The 23,361-nt window shown below is 50.7% G+C and overlaps 1 protein-coding gene across 1 annotated transcript; it reads right to left on the reverse strand.

Moving 5' to 3' along the window:
- Positions 1-588: 588 nt before the first annotated feature.
- Positions 589-21,702, reverse strand: PABPC1L (poly(A) binding protein cytoplasmic 1 like). Its single transcript, XM_055305949.1, has 15 exons — positions 21,510-21,702; positions 19,482-19,675; positions 17,411-17,526; positions 15,796-15,935; positions 15,507-15,601; positions 12,221-12,358; positions 11,833-11,928; positions 7,167-7,433; positions 5,834-5,918; positions 5,078-5,206; positions 3,991-4,094; positions 3,030-3,123; positions 1,681-1,811; positions 1,157-1,231; positions 589-783 (listed from the first exon to the last, which is right to left on the reverse strand). Exons 1-14 carry the CDS (start codon positions 21,700-21,702, stop codon positions 1,163-1,165), a joined length of 1,851 nt encoding a protein of 616 aa, XP_055161924.1. The 3' UTR covers positions 589-783; positions 1,157-1,162.
- Positions 21,703-23,361: the final 1,659 nt, after the last annotated feature.

Here is a 23,361-nt window from a genome sequence, read left to right on the forward strand (position 1 = left end):
GGAGCTGTACCCCTTTTATCGTCGTCCCCCCCTTAGACATGACTTACCTGATTTAAGTTCAGTGGTGACGTCCATTCACGATTAAATGACTCTTTTCAAGGTCTAGAAGGCAAGCATCTTGATTTACTAATGAAACATAGAAGGTAAAATCATGACCTGGGAAGGTATCCTAAAGTTGTTCTATGTGGGTTCCTTTATAATTATATCACACAATCCCTCAATCAGCCATCCCAGAGCCTAGAAGTAGTTGCTGTTCTGAGGTGTATACCTGCACCGCTGGTACTCAAGCCAGGTGTCCAGAAACCTCCATGCGCCTCAGATGTGGGCACCTATAGGCTTTAGTTCCTTCTCTGGGTGCTGGGTGATGACCGCCAGTGAGTGACGCTCTGCACCACTGCTGGGTGGGTGGGGTCTGCTCCTGTGGGGCAGTTATAAGCGGCCCTGCTCCCATCCTGGCCGTCCCACTCTGGTGTACACCCCTTCTATAGACTTCACTCTTCCTTCCAGCCATACCCTCCACCAAGTCAAGCCCACCCTTTGCTCTGCCCCACCTCCCTCAGACACAAGAAGGCCTCCTGGGAGACAAGACAGAGTTTGCAGCACTTTTAATGCACAAAGGAAAAGGTAATAGGCTGGCGGGGTGACCAGCCTTCCTTCCACATACAGAGCTCAAGTCCAGATAGAGCCCAATTGGAAAATAAGTTATGGTTCACAGGGACGGAGAGCCAAGCTTGGCAGGAAACGCCATTCTCTTGTCAGCCAAGGAAGGGTGGATTCCGTTTTCTGGAGACGAAAGGATAGGCGTAAATGTTTCTACCATCTAGCAGATACCGGCCTTCAGCTAAGAAGGTAGAGTGGGCTAAGCCAGGCAGTGCCCAGGGACAGCCCAGCCTATTCCCAGGGGGGCCAGGCAGGGCCGCCGGCAAGAGAACACCTGCGCTTGGCACGGTGGTCAACATTCATTCTAATCACACAGTCTGTCCTGCCCTTGATCCTTACAGCTTCCCCCAGACTCCTTGGTGCCTCAGAGAAAGCCAGCGACACACGATTCTGTGGTTCTCAACGGGTTTCTGACTATCAGCCCCTAACTGGCTCTTTCCAGCTCCTCTTGGGCTCCACTGCTTCTGTCTCCGTCCGGCCGACCCCAGCCACCCACCTGGTTTCAGAGCACATTCACTTTCGCCAGCTCTGTGGCCTGGTGTGCCTGCAGCACTGCCAAAGCCTCCTCCACCTGTGGGACGCGAGTGTTGGAGGCGGGTTAGGGCAGCTGCCCAGCAGGGTCCCAGCAGAGCCCTAGCCTCCCGCTGCCTAAGCCTGCTAGGTGCTAGAAGTCCCCTCTGTCCATAGCGTTGCTGCTTGCTAGCGCCCTTGACAGAAACCCCACAGCCACCTTCTCAAGACCGATGTACGCTGCTGGACAGCTGGGAGCATCTCAACCCGATACTCAGGACACAGCTCCTTGAATCCAACTCTCGTGCATGGAGCTGCAGAGAGGGAATCTGGAAGGGCTGAAACAGCCAACGCCAAGGCCTTCTCCCACTCAAAGACCCAGCAAGTACTAGCCAGCATTTGCCAAAAGGTAAACGTCCAAGCCACAGTGCACTGGCTCATCTAGGAGAGGTCCTGATGACGAGCCCTCCTGGCCTCACAGGGCGCCCTGCCACCCAGGCCCCAGCCCACCTTGGCATTGAGGGACTCTGGGGACTCCAGCATGAGCAGAAGCTCCGAATTGTCGATCTCTAGCAGCATGCCTGTGATCTTGCCGGCCAGCTGGGTGTGGGTGTTGTAGATCAGGGGGTACAGACGCTCACCTGTACGGAACACCTGGCCGATATCCCAGCAGCCCGGGGTGGGGGTGGGGGTTACCGTGGAAAGGAGGGCTGAGGCATCTGGGGGGTCGTCCCAGAACTGCTCCTTCTAGGCTGTGTCCCTTAGCCTCACTGAAAGCCTCTTTCCTGTTAAGTACGCAGAGCAAACCCTGCTTCGGAGCTAATTTGAAGAATCAAATTTGATGTTCTACATGAAGTAACGTATACAGAGTCTGACACAAACTCGGTGTTTAAAGACGACTCTTGTTCATTTTGCAAGAAATAGTTCCACCATACACACTGAGATTCTAACCAAGACAGGCTAATGCTGAACTAGACTTTTTTGGGGCCGGAGGCAGGGGAGCCACATATGTAAGACCAATTCACCTACCCCCATCAGGCACTTCTAGTGACAGGGTCTAGCATGGGTGGTCAGCCCACTTCGGCAATGTAAGGAGGGTCTAGCCAGGCTGGGGGGCTGGGGTGGCTTGAGTGGGAGGGGTTTTCCCAAAGAAAGTGAAGAGGTTTACAGGGAACTGCTAACAGAGCCTTCTGCCTCCATTAAGCCCATGCAGAATTTCCTGGGAAGTGGCGAGACCCCAAATGAGCTGAGGAAACAGGGTGGTGGCAATGAGGGGCCTTCAGAGAGGTTCTGGAAATCTTGGCGGCCACGAAGGAAGGAACCTGCCAACCAGGAGCAAACCTGTTCATTCACTGGACAGTTAGTGGCATCCTTTGGCAGGGCCTGCCATAGACACTGGGCTCGGGGTGAATGACAGGAAACTCGCAGCCCAGCGGGGAGTGTGTATTTGCCCACGGCACATTTATTTCTTGCCTCCTCCCTGCAGTGGGCGCTGGGAGGTGGACCCCATGGGGTGACAGCCTCTTCCTGTTCAGGAGAGGTGAGGATCTGCAACACCCCGCGGCAGAACCCAAGACCACATCCCCTTACTCCCAGCCCCAGGTCTCCCCACAGCTGAGATCTCTCGAGCCTGTCAGGGGCTCTGAACAGCTCTGCTGTCCTGACCAGTGTCTTAACACAAGAGAGGGAGTGAGGCCGAGAGAGCAGAGGTGACCCGAGCAAGGTCACCCACCAGGTTGTTCAGCGGCAAAGCTGGACCTTGTCCGCCGGGCTGATCTCCACCCAGACTTTTACCCACCGGGCTGGCCAACTCTCAGCACCCCACTTCTGGCTCCAAAGTAGGGGGACCAGCCACTCACCAATCATCTGCTTTTGCTCGTGCAGCGGTGCAGCAGCCAGCATGGATGCGGTCAGGGGCTCCTGTCCCAGGATGCACACGGCAGGCTCCTGGACCTGCACATGGGGCCGGGGACACATCCCTTAGCCACCACAGACAGGCAGGGCCCCAAAACACCCTGTCAGGTGAGCATAGGCCCCCCAGAAGGCTCTGGAAGAGGGGGGGCAGGGGGCAAAGTATGGACAATCGGGTGGGATCACATCCCTAGCGGGGGTACAGTGGGCCAGACACGCTCTAATTCAGATGCCTTCTGTGGTGCCAGGAACCTATAAAAAGGCCCCTGCCTGAACGTTGCCAAATGAAAGTCACACGTTACTCTTCACTTTGTGCCAAGTACTGCACTTTTATCATGTAGCTTTATGGCCACATCCCCAGCATACCTCTGACCTTTCCACATTATGGTAACTTTAAAAGCATTTGGCTGCTTAAAGACTTCTCCTGTTCCTTTCTGCAAAGAAGAGTTTGAAGTATACACACTGAAATTCTAGACGCCAAGTTTGAGACTTGGGCAGGGGGAGGGGAGATAAATACATAGCTTTTTAACTTAATTACAGAAGATATTTTCAATTTTATAGATTAATCTTATCCCTTCAATGTTTAGCATATTTCTAGAATATTTTTCCTTGCTGCTCACTGCTGAATACTAAAAAAAAAAAAAAAGAAAAAAAGAAAAAAAAATCCAGATTAATTTTGGTAATAACCCAGGCAGAGCAAATCAATAATTAATAAACCAAATGTGATCTTGGCCCTTAGCCTCCTTCTGTTAGTAAGGGTGATTGTTTCTTGATTGTACACGTCAGTAAGTGAAACTTCACAGATCAAGAAAATAAAAAACAAGGTCCCAGAGAGGGCCAATGCCGTAGGCACAATTCTGAGCCAAGCCCCCTGGAGCCCAGACTAGAGGGCAGTCAGGCCGGCCTTACCCCATGGTTGTGTGTCGCTGAGGGATATCTGTGTGTCAGGAGAGGCCCACCTGGTGTAGAATATCCCACCCCGCTGGCTCCTGTGGTCTGGGTACCAATGTTGGCTGTAAAAGATAAGCAGGGGAGTTGGGGCCTGACAGCGATCTAAAGCCACAAAGCCTAAAGATGAGCGTTCACATGGAATCCCACCGCCAGCTGTGAGGCTGGCACACAGATGTACAAACATCTGCCGAATGAAGAGGTGTGTGCCTTATGGCCCAAATCTACCACCTTGTTCACGGCTGCTACAGTGCTCGCTAAGGTTCTAAGCTGAGGCTAAGCCCTGGCATGTGCGATCTCATACATAGCCAAACTGTGGAAGGAGCCTCGGTGTCCATCGAAAGATGAATGGATAAAGAAGGTGTGGTCTATGTAGACAATGGGATGTTACTCAGCCATTAGAAATGACAAATACCCACCATTTGCTTCAACATGGATGGAACTGGAGGGTATTGTGCTGAGTGAAGTAAGTCAATTGGAGAAGAACAAACATTATATGTTCTCATTCATTTGGGGAATATAAAAATTAGTGAAAGGGAATAAAGGGAAAGGAGAGAAAATGAATGAAAATATCAGTGAGGGTGACAAAACATGAGAGACTCCTAACTCTGGGAAATGAACAAGGGGTAGTAGAAGGGGAAGTGGGCAGGGGGTTGGGGTGACTGGGTGATGGGTACTGAGGGGGGCACTTGGGATGAGCACTGAGTGTTATGCTATATGTTGGCCAATTGAACTCCAATAAATAAAAATAAAAATAAATTTTTAAAAATTTTTTTAAAAAAAGAAGAGGTGATCAGATCCAGTAGTTAGCAAGGCCACAGAGCGAGCTGGCCACAGGAACTGGGTCGGTGGGACTCTAGGGTCCGCACACTAACTGCTATGCCATGCAGCCTCCAAAGTCAGCTCTGCTCTCCAAGAGGGCAAAGGACAAGGTCACGGTGGAGGCCAGTCCTGACCCTCCCCCCGCCCCCACCTGTGCCAACCCAGCACCAAGCCCCTGCCCCACCCTCCTCACACACCCATTCCTCTTGGCCCTGCCCACACTCACCCACTCTTTGGGTGTGGGGCACCGGGGGTGGCACCTGGGTAGAGGCCTGCCTGACACTGCTGACCTGGGCCGGGGGGCGCCGCGACATGGCTGGTGGCCGGACCACTGAGGCAGCTGGAGGGTAGGTGGCTTGTGGCACAGAGAACATGGAGAGAAAGGTTGGCGGAGCAGGGGCAGGGCGATCCGAGTGGCACACTGCACCCTGAAGGTTCCAGGGGGAGACAGGGAATGGCGAGGGGGAACTCGAATGTTCTCAGCAAAAAGATGAGTGTGTTCACCTAGTCAGGCAGACCCAGACTCCAGGGAAGGGGAACGTGTGGAAATCTACAGTTACAAAGCCAACTTGTTTCCACCCAGAGCCCCAGGAGGCACAGGTGCCAAGATCACACCCCTAGGCCCCCGGGACACTTCAAGTCAGGGCGAGCTCTGCTCCTGGAGGGGGCGTCCATCAGCAAGCAGGCCACAGGGGTGCCTCCTGAGGGTCACAGAGCAGACAAGCCTTGGGAGCTAACCTGGAGAACGGCAACCCGTGCGAGCCTTTTGCCAGTTTGGCACTGCTTGGTGCTTTCTATACGCCTCATTCAAAAGAGGAAACTGGAGGTGAAGTGACCCCCCCCCCCCCCGCGTTAAGACCTGGGAAGCAGCAGAGCCAGGCTCGCCCCCAAAGCCTGTGTTCGCAGCCCCAGGCTGCACACTGCCCCAGGGGCCCGCCCACCTGCTACCTGCCAGGCTGAGGATTGGGGGGGAGGCACTCACAGGAGGGTCTCGGAGGCGGGGCCGTCCACCTGGGGGTGGGCTGCATGGGGAGGCCGGAGGCATAGTACGCAGCCTGGGCCGGAGGCTGTGAGGGAGAAGGCCAGCTGCTGGGGTCCGCAGCAGGTGAGAAAGCCACCCCCTCCCGGACTCCCCTGCCGGAACTCCACTGCCCCCTCTAGGGACCAGTGTGAGGCCCCACGAGCTGGGATGAAGCCCCAGCTTCATATAGGCCCAGCTCAGGCTGTCTGTCTGTCAGCCCTGAACCCTCCAGGGTCTCAGGTTCAATCCTTGCCCCTCAGCGGAGCCGGCAGCCCGAGAGTGGCATCAAATGGGCACACGCCTGCTCGGACCTGTGCCAGCCAAAGCTCCTGCTAAAGGGAGCAGGTGCATCCATCCCAGGAGCGGACCAGGGCCGACACCTTTCTACTTCCTCCAAGTCCTGGGAGCTCCCTTCCCAAGCTGTGCTCCTCAGAACATGACCCCCGGCAGAGGCTGGCGGGCAGCCCACAAGCCAGGGCCCTGCAAGCTGCGGAAATGCCACTCGCTCTCTGCTGGTTTGGGGAAGTCGTCATGCATCCCACATGCTAGGCCGGAACGGTGTGTGCAGGAGGTGCACGACAGCATCGAAAGCCAGGCTCGGGCAGCCCGGGGGGCTCAGCGGTTTAGTGCCGCCTTCAGCCCAGGGCCTGATCCTAGAGACCCGGGATCGAGTCCCACGTCGGGCTCCCTGCATGGAGCCTGCTTCTCCCTCTGCCTGTGTCTCTGCCTCTCTCTCTCTCTCTCTCTCTCTCTCTCTCTCTCTCATGACTAAATAAATAAAATCTTAAAAAAAAAAAAAGCTAGGCTCCTTTCATTTAATGCATTATTTCTTCAAATTCATTTGACCAGAGAGTTGTTTTTTTTTTTTTTTTTTTTTTTTTTAGCATAACACAAATATCTCCCTGGTGGGGAAGGGCTGACAGCCGCACTCTTACCCCTCCTTTTACAGCTGGGGTTAAAATGGCCTGCCTGTTGGGGCACCTGGGTGGCTCAGTGGTTGAGCATCTACCTTCGGCTCAGGTTGTGATCCCAGGGTCCTGGGATCAAGTCCTGCATCAGGCTCCCCATGGGGAGCCTGCTTCTCCCTCTGCCTGTGTCTCTGCCTCTTTCTCTGTGTCTCTCATGACTAAGTAAAATCTTAAAAAATAAAAACAAAAAAAATTTTTAAAAGGCGGCCTGCCTGTTAGGTTTCCAGCAGAAACACGCCAAGAACCCACATCTCCCCGTGAAGCTGTCCTCCCGCTCTGCTTGGCTGTCAGGGAAGGAGTGTGGGAGGGTGCAGGCAGGTCATCACCTGGGGCACAGAGGGCAAGAAGTAGCTGGTGGGCTGGTGGAAGGAGCCCAAGAGGGGGCCGCCCAGGGCCCGCACAGTAGAGAGGCGCTGCATGTACTGGTTGGTCAAGATGGCCTTCCGCTCCTCTTTGCGCTGGGCCAGTGCCACGTACAGAGGCTTGGTGCCCAAAATGCGCCCATTCATCTCTGTCACGGCCTTTGTCGCCTCTTCTGGAGAGGAAAAACACACAAAGCCAAACCCCTTGCTGTGGCCACCCTCTGTCATCACCTAAAAGCAAGACAAGACAAGGGCTGCTGGGGGTAGGGAAGGAAGACTCCTGGGCACTGTGCTCCCCATCTCTCCCTCCTGCCCCCCTTCTGGGGGCCCAGCCTGGCACTGAGCAGGTCCAGGAGAAACCACCCACACCCAACATTGACTGAGGCCCACTGCATGCCAGATATGCCTTCTCACTTCATAGGTACCACCATCTGAACTGGGGCGGGGGGCACACCCCATTCCCACTTCACAGGCATCAGAAATGGGGCTCAGCCAAGAGTGACTTGGCTGAGACCAGGCTACTAGCTAAGTGGGGGCTGCTCCCTGTTCAACAAGACATTCCCCAGAGTCCGTGGGAACAGCTGCATTTCAGGATTTTTATCTGTACATTTTCTTTCTTAAATGATTTTCCTAAGCTGTGATAGAAAGCTGCTTTAAATAGAATCGGCCTTCATCACACAGGCTATGATGAAGTAAGGGGACAGTTTCAGGATGGTTAAAGATCTAAGAACAGGGCAGGGTTCTTCAGCCAGAACCATAATCTTAAACACTTCATTTGAGGTCGCTGTAATGAAAATTTGCATTTTGACTACTCTCTTTTTTAAACTACCCATACGATTCTTTGGCTCATTTGAGAATTAGAGAAAAAAAATGCTCCTAAGGATTTGTTTCCTAGAGAGTCCAATTAAAAGGTAGATTTGTGTGGAATATAAGAAGGATTTAATTTATATTTTTGGTGCCTATCAATTTAGTCTATCAATTTTCTCTGTGGTAGAAATAAAAATCCTTATTACAACTAAAAAAAAATAAAGTGACTTGTCCAGAGTCACCCAGCCTGTGAACACACATCAGCCAGGATTCAAACCCAATGCAGTGTTCTGGAAAACATCCACTGCCTCTACAAGGCACTGAGCCAAGCTCTTTAGGAGTCTGGGCAAGTGGTTCTTAGCTTTGTAATCTAAATAACCTTTTTTATTTTGGAATAACTTTAGATGTATAGAAAAGTTGCAAAAAATAATATGGAGTGACAGTCAGCCAGCTCATCCCAATGTGAACAAGGTGTATGTGTCAAAACTACGACGTTTCCATTGGGACAATACTATTAATTATTAGCCACAATACCATTAACTGAACTGCAGGTCTCATTCAGCTTTCACTAATTTTTCTAATATTATTTTTCTCGTCCAGGATTCAATCCACATTGCATTTATGGTTCGTAATCGTTTTTGGGGTCAAGACACCGGCCTGGCTCACACATTTGGATTTGAACTGACATACTTTTTAAATCTGCTCTAATAAGAGCTTATGTTCTGGGGTGTCTGGGTGGCTCAGTGGGTTAAGCATCTTCCTTCAGCTTAGGTCATGATCCCAGAGTCCTGGGATCAAGTCCTGCGTTGGGCTCCCTGCTCAGTGGGGAGCCTGCTTCTCCTCCTTCTGCCTGCTGCTCCACCTACCCATGTTCTCTCATTCTGTCAAATAAAATCTAAAAAAAAAAAAAAAAAAAAAAAAAAAAAACTCATGTTCTACATCACTGATTTTCAAACTGCACTTTGCTACCCATTCACAAGGGGGGGCCTAAGAGTTCACAGATCCCCTCAAGGAGGCCAATGAATAGAAGTCAGGGGGTCTGTGAATTCAGATGGGAAAAAACAATGGCCTCTTTGTAGTCACAATAGAAGGGACTGCTGATGTGAAAACACGACAAAAATAGGGGAGTCTTGCCTGTGCTTGCGATTTTGTCAGAAGAAAATATTTTCCTATCACGTTAATTACTGCTGCCCTCAAAATATCATTTATGCTAATTGCTACGTCCCTAGATCGTATAGCTGGATATAATAATGAAGCACCTACTGCTGTCACCTAAATATTTTGAGAATTATGTTTCCACATAGTTGTTTTTCTGTAATCCTCTGAATTTTCTTTTATGAGTTGAAAAATATTCTCGGAAGGAATCTATAGGCTTTCATCAGCCCAATTTTCTTGGCACAAAAGTATTGTCTGAACAAGTTAATGGGAACTTCTGTTAGGTAGTAAATAATGATAAAATACATTTATGCAGCTTACTATGAATGTGACAGCATTATTAGCATTTTCTATGCCTTAACTTGCTTTCATAATCACTGTATTTTATATACAAGCAAAATCATATAGATATGTAAGCTTACATAAAATCCTTATTTTATAACCTAATTGATCAATTAACAAGACAGTAACACAACTCTGAGTGACCCAGCTTTTTACAATTCCCTTCACTCAAGGGGTCCTCAAGGAGGTTGGCGAATCGCCAGAAACCAGACACAATGTGTAAGTAACAAGATCACTATTTCACAACTTATTGTGGGCAGGTGCTATACATGCAGGCTCTTTGGTGCTCAGGATACCTCTACGGTAGGGAATGTTGCTCCCATTTTACAGATGGATAAAGAGAATCCAAAAGGCAAAGTCACTTCCCTCAGATTCTATAGCAAGTTAATGTAGGACTGGGACCTAGTTCTAACTAATTTCAACATCCCAGTTTTCAACCACAATACTACATAAAATATAGATTTGCTGGGAAAGAGGGCCCACAGCTTTTTTATGATGCTTAAGCAAATTTACTGTGGTTTATTTACATGTCCTATAGCTCCATCACAATTTTTTCAAAGGTCCTTAATTCAAAAATTGTTAGAGCCTTTTCCCTAAACACAAGGCTTCTTGAAGGACATTTAAAACTGGATTCAGGGATGCCTGGCTGGCTCAGCGGTTATGTGTCTGCCTTTAGCTCAGGGCATGATCCTGGGGTCCCGAGATTGAGTCCCACATTGGGCTCCCTGCATGGGGAGCTCCTCCCTCTGCCTGTGTCTCTGCCTCTCTGTATGTGCCTCTCATGAATAAATAAATCTTAAAAAAAAAAAAAAGCAAAAAAAAAAAAAAAAAACAAAGTGGATTCAAGGGACACCTGGGTGGCTCAGTGGTTGAACATCTGCCTTCAGCTCAGGATGTGATCCTAGGGTCCCAGAATCAAGTCCCACATCAGGCTCCCTGCATGAAGCCTGCTTCTCCTCCCTCTGCCTATGTCTCTGCCTCTCTGTGTGTCTCTTGTGAATAAATAAGTTAAAAAAAAAAAACTGGATTCAAGGGTACCTGGGTGGCTCAGTTGGTTAAGCGTCTGCCTTCAGCTCAGGTCATGATCCCAGAGTCCTGAGATCAAGCTCCGAGTCATTGGGCTCCCTACCCTGTGGGAAGCCTACTTCTCCCTCTGCCTGCCCTTCTCTCTGCCTGTCTCTCCCACTGCTTGTGATCTCCCTGCCAAATAAAATCTTTTAAAAATTTTAAAAATAAAAAACATAAAATTGGATTAATAGGCAAAAGAACTTCTAGACCACTTCCCAAGAGCAACCATCACATCACATGTGCTAGTCTCCAGCCCTACCACTCACACTGATGTCTTTGAAAACTTCCTCATTCCCACCTGCAGCTTCCTACCTGCTCACAGCTAAGCCAAATGCTTCTGCCATTGCCACTTCTTACAGGAAGCCCTCCTTCCTGTTCTCCTGAGCTACCGCAGCTCTGCCTCCAATACTCCCACTACACTACACAAACACCTAACAATAAACTGGAGTTGGTGATGCATCAGACTTCTCCACTTGACTATAAGCTACTCAAAGGCAAGAACCAGATCTAACTGGTTGTTCTATGCTTCCCAGAGGGCCTGGTAGGGCAGAAGGTACTTAAGCATGGCATGAGTGAACACAGGGTGATCTGAAAATCACCTGAGGAGCTTTTAAAATAAAATGCCCAGGCCCTACTCTGAGATCGTCATTCGATTTTCTGACCCAGGTGTCTATCTTTAAGAGCTTCCAGGGGATTTTTTAAGCATTTTATTTATTTATTAATGAGAGACACAGAGAGAGGTAGAGACATAGGCAGTTCAGAAGACATCGGTGAAAGGTCACAGAGCTACTGAGTAGAACTGCCATCATCACATTTCAGGTCTAAGTGGGCTGGGCACATGGTACGTGCTAAGTAAAAGGGGAAGAACCCAACCCTCTCATTTTCCAAATGGGGAAACTGAGGTCCAGAAGACACCAAAAGTTAGTGGGCATTCTGAGACATGAATTTCTAGAATCTGGCATACAGTAGGCACTCAATAAATGCTTGTTGAATGAACCAAGGTTACAGTGACCCCCGATGAGTCGAGCTGTGTGGCTAGGCCTGGACTTCCACACTCTGCCCCTCCAGAGCAGACAAGGCTGCAGATGGACACCAAGCTCCAGTGAGGGTGGGGTGGGGTTAGACATAGCCTTCCAAATTCTAAAAGGAGTAGCTCAGCTCCAACTCCCTGGAAACCACGAGGGAGGGAGGGGTGTGCAGGCAGCAGAAGGACAGGAGGGGCAGTCTCTCTAGCCCCGTAGGTGCCCCCAGCCCTTACCTTAGCACTGGTGATCACTCCGTAGGGAGAAAACTCTTTTCTCAGCTTTTCGTCATCAATGGAGTCATCCAGGTTCTTAACATACAGATTCACACCCTAGAAAGAAAGGTTATTGCTGGGTGTGTCCCCCCCTATTCCAAGCCCCAGGCTGCCTTGTGTCGGGGGCCATCAGGGGCCTGGAAGCCCTGGCTACCAAGCCTGCTGTTTCCAGTCTTGCATGGCACCCATGCCCCCATCACTCAGCATACCCATCACCTGGAAGCTGCAGCCCCCACAACCTCTAAAGCCAAGTTCCCAGAAGTGGGATTGCTGGAGGGAGGCTTCACATCCAGTCCCCTCCCCTCCAGACACTCTCACACAGCAGCAGCTGTCACCGGAGATCTGTCACCTGGTAACGGGTCAGCCGATCCTGCTTCAGCTGCTCAAACCTGCGCTTCAGCTCACTCTGCCGTTCTACCCGCTTCTGGGCCCGGCCCACGTACAGCAGCCGCCCGCTCACCTCCTTCCCATTCATGTCCATCACAGCCTGGGCAGGGAAGGGGCCAGAGTCCTCGGTAACCACCCCCCCCACAGGTGACCCTGGCCCCCCAGTCCCAGCGTCCGGGCCTCAAGGGGACCAACTGTAACCTAGGCCAGCCTTGTTCGCTGAGAAGAATTAGTACCAGGATGAAGCCCACAAAATCTCAGAGTAAGCCATAGATTTAAAAAATCTGGGGGCACCTGCGTGGCTCAGTGATTGAGCGGCCACCTTTGACTCAGGTCATGATCCCCGGGTCCTGGAATCGAGTCCCACATCAGGCTCCTTACAGGGAGCCTGCTTTCCCTCTGCCTGGGTCTCTGTCTCTCTGTCTCATGAATAAATAAATAAAAATCTTAAAAAAATAAATTTGATGGAAGCTCTATTTAAAAAAATTGAAATAAGCAAAGTTTCCCATATTTCACATTTAGGTTCTTAACTCCCTGATTATCTAAATGAAGCAGCAAGCAGAATTCTTTCAAAATGGCACAAGTGCATAATTAACAGCTTTCACTTCATGTTGGATTTCACAGCAGAAAGATTCTGTTTTGCTAACTATAAGGGCTTTCGTTTTTAAGAAACATGCCTTAACCCTTTATACTTTTTCATTTCTTCAGTTAGCTGCCCTAAGACTGCCACATTCTAAATTATCAGTGGCTGTGAATGCACAAAGCCCTACATCTTCTACAAGACGTGCAACTTCTCTTAATGCACGTGAACTGAATTTAGATGGACTTACCTGAAAAAAAAAAAATCGGCAAAAGGTAGACTCTTGTGTATCAGCTCAATAGTCAGGAGTAGACACTAGCATTGATGAGGAGAAATGTTTGAAAGGGGACTTTTTAAAGTAAGCTCTATGTCCAAACATGGGGCTTAAAACTAAGGGGGAACTGACTTTTTATGCAGTCAACTAGTTGGTTTAAGTATTTTCATATAATGGTGCTTCCCTACCTAAATATGCAAATCCATGTAAATAAACTCTCAGGCCCCAAGAACTGCTTTTTCTACAACAGTCTTAAAAGATCACTGCCTGCGTTTTCTATTCTGTTCCATTGGTCTATGTGTCTGTTTTTGTGCTAGTACCATACTGTTTTGATGACTACAGTTTTGATTATTCAGCCACAAAAAAGAATGAAAGCTTGCCATTTCAAGGACATGGATGGAGCTAGAAAATATAATGCTAAGCAAAATAGTTACAGAAAGATAAAGATCACATGATTTAATTCCATAATGTAGGTGGAGTTTAAGAAAACAAATGAGAGAGGGGGGAAAAAAAGAGGGAGGCAAACCAAGAAACAGACTTTTCATTGTAGAGAACTGATGGTTAGCAGAGGGGAGGGGTGGGGTAGGTGAAATAGGCTAACACAGTGTAATATTAGTTTCCGGTGTACAATATAGTGATTCAACACTTCCATACAACAGCAGGTGCTCATCAAGTGCACTCCTCAATCCCCATCACCTATTTAACAAGAGTTCATTCTTTTTTATAATATTCCAATGTGTATAAGTATATATATATATACACACACACATATGCATGCACACACACACAGACACACACACCCCACATCTTCTTTATATATTTGTCACTTGATGGACATTTTGGGCTGATTCCACAATTTGGCTATTGTAAGTTATGTGGTTATAAACATCAGGGTGTGTTGGAATTGTTGAATGACTATATTGTACACTTGAAACTAATACAACACTGTAAAACAAATTTACACTCCAGAAAGTAAACAAGTCATTACCAAAGTAATGTAAGTAAGACCTTGGAGTCTATGGACCTCTGAAGCTTCACCCACCTACTCCAACTCATCATTTCACAGTTGAGAAAACCAAAGCCTAGCGAGAGGGTGGGATTTGTCCAATGATACATACAGGTCACCTTTTCAAAGGGGCCATTCACTTAAGAGCAAAACTTCATAGTCAGAAAGAGCTGGTTCTATCCCAGTGTTGCCTCTTACCAGCTATAACCTTGTGACACCTGGTAATAACTGTTGAGTCCACCCTGGGGGAGCAGAGAGGAGAGTGTATGCAGTGATTAGCACAGTGCTTGGCTCAGGGTAAGCGCTCTGTGAGAAGTGGCTGCTATCAAGAAGGCACTGGGTCAGATTTCTAGCCAGAATCCACAGTGAGCTGAAATCCCCCATGTCCAATGGTCTTAAGGGGGCAGCAGCTTGGAAAAGAGCTTTAGGGTGGGAAGCCAAATGGGAAAACATTACTCGAGCTCTGTCACCATGAGACCTTGTTCCATTCACTTGTTCAGCCAATAAGTATCTGGTACCTACTGGCAGGTGCAACACTAGAGACTTAGCAGTGAAACGAGATCCAGTCTCTACCCTCAGTCCTATACATGGAGATCTGTGTTACTGATGGAAAGAGGCAGAGGGGGGCACCTCACCAGAAGCATGAGGACAGGAGAGGCTTTTCGGAGGAGGGAAAGTATAAGCAGAAACCCACAGGGTAAGCAATAAGTAGTCTAAAGCCACACAGTCCAACATGGTGATCACTAGCCACATGTAGCTATTGAGCACTTGGAATATGGCTAGTCTGAGTTGACATGTGCTAGGAGCACCAGATTTCAAAGAATTAATACCGAAAGAGGGGAATGTAAAATATCTCAATTTTTATATTGAGTACACATTAGAGGGATCATTTCAGTATGTTAAGTTGAATGAAATATTATTAAAATAGGGTTTTTTTTTACCCTTTTTAATGTGACTATGTTAAATTTCACATGTGGCTCCCATTATATTTCTATTGGGCAGTGCTAAAGATCAAGAGAAGGGAAAGGTTTTGAGAAAAAGCATCTGCAAAGACCTGAGAGCAAATAACAACCTAGCACTTCCCCTCCCCAGCCTCAATCCCCATCAATTCAAGAAGAGGGCAGTGGCTATCTCAGAGGCCCTTCTACCTCCCATGTGTGGCAAGAATCTATGAAAAGCAGTCAGTCTTGGACTTGGAAGCAACCAAAGGAGGCTAAAACTTTCTGCCTTTGCCACAGGTGGGAAGGGCCCTGAACGGTGTGGGCCCAGGCTGGGGAGTGACATTCTTCTTTTCTATGGCAGCTGGAGCCCTCTGTTCCTGATCTCCTTTCTTCCTAGTGCTGGCATGGTACCTCCTCCGTGAAACAGAGCCGTGGGGAGACTCCTACCTTCTGGGCTTCCTCATGCTTCTGAAAGTTGACAAAGCCGAAGCCCCGGGAGTGGCCGCTGTCATCCCTCATCACCTTCACACTCAGCATCTTTCCTGGAAGGGCCAACCTGGCTCAAAGGGGAGTTTGGGAGGCCCCAAGATGTGCCCTTCCCTTCCCCCCCAGTGTGGCTTTAGACTCCTCAGTGCTTCCCCCAACTCCTCAGGAAGCCCAGAAAGGCCCCTCCTCCCAGCCCAACCTGGGGAGAGAAGACAAAGTGATCCCCACTTCCCTTGGGGAATACGCCCACCAAACCGGGAGAAGAGGTCCTGCAGGCCCTGCTCATCCACATCCACATGGAGGTTCTTCACATAAATGTTGGTGAATTCCATGGCCCGAGCCCCCAGCTCCGCTTCCCGCTCCCGTCGAGACTTGAAGTGGCCCACGAAGCTGCGGACACAGGACGGGGTAGGCAGCTGCCAGCCATCAGCCACCCCCATCCCACCCAGCAACCTGGGTCACTTGGGTCAATTGCGGCCAGCCTCTAAGGCCCCTGTATCCCTCATCAGGAGACTGGGCAGGGCAAGACTCTTTAGATGGAACACTTCCAAGGCCAGACCACTTCCAACAGCCAGGATTCTATGTCCTGGCATAGGTTAAGAAGATTTCATTCATTCCTGTGACACATGCACAGGAACTCCTATATACAGCTGAGTGCACAGGAGAGAAGGGCAAGAGTGAACTGGACAGTCATACAGATGAGAACCTGAATCCTCACTCTGCAGTTGCCTAGCGGTGTGACCCTGGACAAGTTACTTAACCTCTCTGAGCCTCAGCGTTCATTCCTATAAAACTGCGGATTAAGGGTGCCTGGCTGGCTCAGTCAGTGGAGCGGGTGACCCTTGGCCTCAGGGCAGTAAGTTCAAGCCCCATTTTTTTACTTTAAAAAAAAAAAAGAGAGATGAAACTCCGATCACAGGCATTTGCTTATTCATTTAACGGTCCTAGATGTACCAGGGAAGCAGTGGTGAGAGAATCAGACATGATCCACACCAGAGTTACTATGGGGAGAAAGCAGGGACTGAAAACTATTAAATTTTCAAAATCATAATTTCCGAGTTCATGTACACACATCTAGGAGAATATCCTAGATTAAGAAGAAAACATAAGAAAGACTCGATGGTGTCTATCGCACACTTAGCACAAACAAGTCATAGCTGGCACTAAAAATTAAAGAACACAGAACGGCAAAGATGAAGCCGGTGATCCGTAGCTAACAAAGATCACATCCTTCTGAGAACAGGGGAAGGCCCGCCAAGGCTCAGCTTCATTGATTGGAGCCTCCCCTGAGATGCTCTGGACAACGTATTCTCATTGCGTCCACCTTCCAGCTCAGAGCCTCCTTCCTTCCCTCCGTGGTGCTGAGCTTGGAGCTGGCGGTCCAGGCGCAGATTCCAAAGCCGGGGAGGAGGGTGGCCAGAGCAGATTCTCTCCAGCATCTGCAGCTCAGATGGCCCACCCGAGAAGCCAGAGGCGGGGGTGGCGAACTCACACGTGTGAAGATAGCAGGCTACGCTCGGGCCTGATTCCCTTCCTGCCCCAAAACCCCATGAAAACACAAATGGTTTAAGAACAAAATTCATGGCCAAGCCAAGAAGGCTGGAAAACAGACAAAAATCACAATCCAGTGGTGACCTGGCCGTCAGCTGTTCCCACTGGAATTTCGAAATCCCCTTACAGCTCAGAGCAATCCCCTTGGGAATATCAGCAGCCCCATTCTTGCTCAGGGAAAGGGAGCTCCTGAGGGCAGTCACGCGGCCAGCAGAGTTCTGGCTGCGGCTCTGTGTCTCTGTGCCCGGTGCCCGTGAGCGGTGACGGGCAGTCCTGTCCCCTGGCAGCCGCGGCGCCCACGCCCCACCACTCACACTTTTCGATCATTCAGCAGCATCCCGTTCATGGTGGTGATGGCCTGCTGCGCGGCTTCGTGGGTCTCAAAGTGGACGAAGCCGAAGCCTCGGGAGCCGTGATCGTCACACACCACCTGGGTCACAGGGGAAAAGGACAAGGTGGAAGGGGTGGGTACCCAACAGAGGGTTTGGGTACAAGAGAATGGCCAGGTTAAGGAATGACTACTGTCTCAGGGCTTACTCTGTGCCCCACACAGGGTCCCTCCACACACAGCTCTAGCCCCAGGTCTTCCATCCAGATTTAATCACGGGGATCCCTGGGTGGCTCAGCAGTTTAGCACCTGCCTTTGGCCCGGGGCATGATCCTGGGATCGAGTCCCACATTAGGCTCCCTGCATGGAGCCTGCTTCTCCGTCTGCCTGTATCTCTGCCTCTCTCTCTCTCATAAATTAAATTTTTTTTAAACTTTTTTTTTTATTTATGATAGTTACACACACACACACACACACACACACAGAGAGAGAGAGGCAGAGACACAGGCAGAGGGAGAAGCAGGCTCCATGCACCGGGAGCCCGATGTGGGATTCGATCCTGGGTCTCCAGGATCGCGCCCTGGGCCAAAGGCAGGCGCCAAACCGCTGCGCCACCCAGGGATCCCGAAATTAAATATTTTTTTAAAAAATCACATTGACCAGGGCCCCACTCCAGGCCAAGCACTGGCTAAGGGGGTCACATATTTATCTGGTCCTATTTGCTATTAGAGCCCCTCCAGGCAATTCTCAACCTCTGAGCCCCAGCTTCCTGATTGGGGAAAAATGGGAATAAATGTCTCATCCAAGGTCACTAGCCATCAAGTTTCTGATTATTCTAACTATCACTTAGATGATAAATGGAGGTGGGAGGGCAGGTGGCCTTTCAATGTTGTGAAGATGACCAGACTTAACATACATGCACAACAAGCCTAGAAGGTAGTTCTACCACTGTCCCCTTTTAGAGGAAGCCGAGGTATGGATAGGTTACACAGCTGGCCCGAGGTCACACTGCTAGGATGTGGAAGAGGCAGGATTTGAACCCTGGATGGTCAGCAGCAAAGTCCTATATCTGACCAACTGTGTTGTGCTGACTCTTTGCTCAGCAGCTGGCTGGACTTTACAGGTCTAGCACTCTTCCCATCATGCTACAGAAACCTTTTCCAGGCAGCCACATGGTATTGTTCTCTATCCTGAGCCTCTGACTACATGGCTCACTAGGCTTTCCCTCCAGAGCCCAATTTCCAGCTTTTCCCAAAAGTCTCACTGTCTCCAACCAGCAGCCTGAGAGCTCCTGGGGTAGGCCGCACACTGTGTGTGCCTTGTATCTGACCTGGGCCACAACCACAACGGGTCCTCATGAGGCCTTGGAGACTTGCCCGAGTCACATCCAGCCTTCTGTCCAATTCTCAGTGGCCCAGAGGAAGCCTCAAGGCTTGACTGCCCTAATGGCCTTAATTAGCAGCCTTCCCGTACTGCTACCGAAGCTTATCCTGTCATTTCCATTGTCCTCTCTCCCTGAATCTGGTCTCACAACTTGCTTTGGCCAACAGAATGCAGCAGATGCAAAGGTGTGCCAGTTGCGAGCTTACATCTCAAGAGGCCTGGGGAGCTTCCACTTGGTCTCCTGGGACACTGTCACTGCCATGAAACTAGTCTGGCTAGCCCACTGGAGCAGGAAAGACCACAGGGAGGAAAGCCGACCACCCTCTAGAAGCAGAACCAGTCAGCTTGCAAAGGGCACATGAAGGAGCCCAGTGGAGAGCAGAACTGCGCAGCCGAACATAGCCCAGACTGCCAACTGTAGAACTAGGAGCTAAATAAAGTCTTCGGGGTTGACAGCCTCTAAGCTTTGGTGTTGCTTACGCAGCAAGAGCTGACTGATACACAAGTGACTTCTGATGGATCCTTCCAGAGAACTGGAATAACTACCTGCCCCCGAACCCCCAGAGCTGCAGGGAACAGACGTATGGGCTGTGAAGCGAGGCTCTGCTTGGGATCCCTCTGCCACACAAGTATTTATTTGACACAGCCCCTCCCCAGCAAGGGGACACACCCACCTTGCAAGAGAGAATGTTCCCAAAGGTGGAGAAGGTGTCATACAAGGCCTTATTGTCAATGGAGTCCTCCAGGTTCTTGATGAAGATGTTGCCCACGCCCGACTTGCGCAGTCCTGGGTCTCGCTGGGACCACATGATGCGGATGGGCTGGCCTTTGATCACTTCAAAGTTCATCGTGTCCAGTGCCCGCTCCGCTGGATGGGAAGAGGAAAGAAAGGAGCAAGTAAGGGTATTTCTTTCCCTGAGCCCTGAGGTGCTTCACTGGGAGGGAAAAAGCGGGGAGGGGGTGTAAAGAAAGTGTCACTGTCTGGGTCTGACTTGAGAGAAGAGCCTGAAGCCTCAGGGGCAGACACGCAGAAGGAATGAATGTGCATGGCCCTCCACTCACATTCCCACTGGGGTCTCATGTAGCTTCTCGCAACAGCCACGGGAGCATGGGTTCCTATCCCCCCGTTCACAAAGTAAAAACTGAGGCTCAGAAAGAGGGAAGGATCAGTGGTGGGGCAAGGTCTTCTGCAGTTTTGAAAGCACACAGAGGAGATGAAAATGGAATGGAGGGCCCAGAAGACAAAGAATTGCAGCAGTTAGGGAGGAAAAAAAAAAAAATCAAAGCTCAGAGGTGCCAGGAGGCAGCGTTGAGATTCAATCCCAAGTATTAGGGCTTTGGGGGAAGAACACCTCTCTGAGCTTATTTCTTCACCCGTGAAGTGGGGATGATGAGACTATACTACCCTATTTCCATGTCTTACTATCTACCTCCAGGTGCTTGGACAGGTTGAAAATTAAATATGTAAGGCGCCTTATACTTTGCGTTTGGCACACAATGGGAGTTTAGTAAATGGTAGTGTGTCTGCATACAGCAGCCTATGCCCATCCCCCTGCCACTGCAATAGCCTGTTCCCTCCCAGCTAAGAGGAAAAGTCCTTTCTCTTCCCCCGAGCTCAATTTGTCTCATCTGTGAAGTCTGGCAAAAAGGTCAGAAGTGCAGGGCTTGGCAGAAGAGGTTAGAGGCAGTGGTGGGTGAAGCAAAGAAGCCTCTCTGGAATCCAGCGCAGTCACCTGCTGGGAAACAGGGAGAACCACCCCAGCAAATCCTCTTTTAGGAAACCTTCCCACCCACCCAGGAGACCCAGAGTAAGAGTGGCGTTGTTTGGATTTGGCCAGAGCAGCCCTTTTGGTTTTTTTCTGGAGTTTTACGCCTCAGTGTTATAGTTGCCATTATTTTTCTCAAGTTTGCATTTATCGAGCCCTTACGATGCACCCAAGGATACTGGAGATGCTCCAGACATAGCTCACTCCTTCCACGCTCTTGGGGAATAAGCCTTAGTTAGCCCCACTGCACAGGCGGAGAGGAGGTGCGGAGTGTGAACCCTTGCCAAGCTCACACCCTGGTGGCAAAACCCGGTGCGCTGCATCTTTATCCTCTCCACCGTCAAAGAAAGTGGGGCCATAACCACCCTGCAAGCTCTAAGCAATCCTGGTTTCAGGGCCTGGAGTGGAGGAGACTTTGGGTGCAAACTCAGGCCTGGCAGCCGGGAAAGGTGTGGGCCCGAGGCCCAGCTCTGGCGGCTTCTCCACTCATCACCTGCATCCTCACCAGGTGCGTTGACTCTCTGGCCCTCCCCACGGCTCTGTAAGGCAGGTACCACCCCGTTTTTCAGACCGGCAGCTGGAACTCAGAATGGCTGAGTAACTGCTCAAAGCCACGCAGCTGCGGGCTTGCTAATCCCGAGGTCGGCCTGACCCCAAGGCCCTGTCTTCACTGAGCCTTAATATTTCTCCCCTGTAAAACGCAGCACCAGAAAACACACAGTAGGCGCACACTTATTGCGCGTTCCTGTCTCAGGGGCCATTCGGGGGCAGGGCCTGTATCTCTGGGCCTCAGTTTCCCCGGCTGCAAAACGAGAGATGCAGGAGCAGCCGGAGATGCCAGCGGGGCCCGAGCTGCTGTGGGTGGGTGGGGGCGCCGCGGCGTCCGTCTGTCCGTCCGTCCGTCCGTCCGGCCCCCGCCCCCGCCCCAGGGCTCACCGTCGGCCGGCTGCTGGAAGTTGATGTAGGCGTAGCCCAGCGAGCGGCGGGTGGCCATGTCGCGGCACACGCGGATGGACAGGATGGGGCCGGCGGGCGAGAACTTCTCGTACAGCATGGCCTCGGTCACGTCGGGGTGCAGGTCGCCCACGTAGAGCGAGGCGAGCGGGTAGCCCGGGCCGCTGGCGTTCATGGTGGGAACCCAGGCGCGGCGCCGGGGCCCTGCCCCCCGAGCGGCCGCCCCTCCCTTTAGCCCCCGCCCCGCGCCCACCTGGGACCCCTCAGGCGCTCCCGGAGCCCCAGGTGGGGCCGCCCGACCCCGCCCCCCGCGGGGACGCGGGTGGAGACTGCGCGAGGCTCGTTGCAAGCCTTCGGGGCCTCTGGGCCCACTTCCCTCCCCAGCCGGTCTCCTGGGGCTGGAGGGCCCGGGTGCGTTGCGGGCGTCTCCCAGGCGAACAGTCCCGAGCCGACACCCAACCTCAAAGCCGGGGCACCCTGCCCGCCTCCCCCCCACCCCCCCAAGGAGCCTTTTTCTTAAGACGGCCCAAACCCAGCACACCCTCTGGAACCAGCTTTACGACTTGGGGTTGAAGGCTCCACTTTGAGTCCAATTCCTCAACATAGTTTTTTTTTTTTTTTTTAAGATTTTTATTTATTTATTCATGAGAGACAGAGGCAGAGACACAGGCAGAGGCAGAGGGAGAAGCAGGCTCCACGCAGGGAGGGAGCCTGACGTGGGACTCGATCCCAGGTCTCCAGGATCACACCCCGGGCTGCAGTCTGCACTAAACCACTGCTCCACAGGGGTCTGCCCTCAACACTAGTTCTTGTACGGTCAAGATGTCAAGATCCTTTCCAGGATATTCCTGGCCTTTTTTTTTTTTTGAGAGCGATTGGGGCGGGGAGGGGCAGAGGAAGGAGAATCCTCCACCTGGATGTGGAGCCCAACTAGGGGTTGGGTCCCACAACCCTGAGATCATGACCTGAGAGGAAAGGAGTCAGATGCCCAACCCACTGAGCCACCCAGGCAGTGCCCCCCTTCCCCCCAAGTTTTTTTTTTTTTTCCCAAGTTTCTTTTGACTAAGCTTTTCCATCTGCTTCCCATCAGGAAGGGTCACTACTGCTCTATGGAAACAGTAGGGCCCTTAACAGTACAAGGCGGTGGGGGATGGCCCCAAGCTGAGCTTGCAGCCTCAACCTACCCATGGTGTGGGGGGCATTTAAAAGAAAATGCCAGTGCACTGTGGGCCAGTAATTTTTCCCAGGACTGCCCCTTGCCTCTCACAGGGACTCTCTTGGTTCCCTACCACTGCGAAGCAGGTAGCCTCCCACTAACCTTTGCTTGGGTTTAATTTCAACAGGTTAAACAGCTCAGAAGCTAGTCTACTTGTGCAGCATACAGGAGCAAGCAAGCAGCAGACTAACAAATCTTGGGCTGAAAAGTACCCTGATTTTTCTATCACCTTATGGGTGTGGAAGTTTTGAGCAGAGGGGACAAATGCCATGAGGACACAGAACTGCAGGTTCCAAGAAAGTGTTAGAACACAGGACGGACTGGGAGAACCCTGAGGACGACCAAGCCTCATGCAAACATCTCTCAAAGGCTTGGTATACATTTCAGGGTTAAAAAGAGGGTGTGTATGTCTTAAATGGCATGCAAACTAACTTTCCAGAGCAAATCTTAGAGATTTAGCTACAAAAGCAGTGTAACACCTAGATGGTTTTTTTTTTGTGGAGGGTTGGGAGTGGCTGTTTATTAATGGTTATTTCTGTCCCTTTACAAACACCTTGACTTCTGGTTCAAAACAGGATGAAATAAAGATGTTCCCCACTTTGAAAAAAGAGTAGAGCC

Source organism: Nyctereutes procyonoides, unplaced genomic scaffold, assembly GCF_905146905.1.
Source record: "Nyctereutes procyonoides isolate TBG_1078 unplaced genomic scaffold, NYPRO_anot_genome, whole genome shotgun sequence".
Lineage (NCBI taxonomy): Eukaryota > Metazoa > Chordata > Mammalia > Carnivora > Canidae > Nyctereutes > Nyctereutes procyonoides.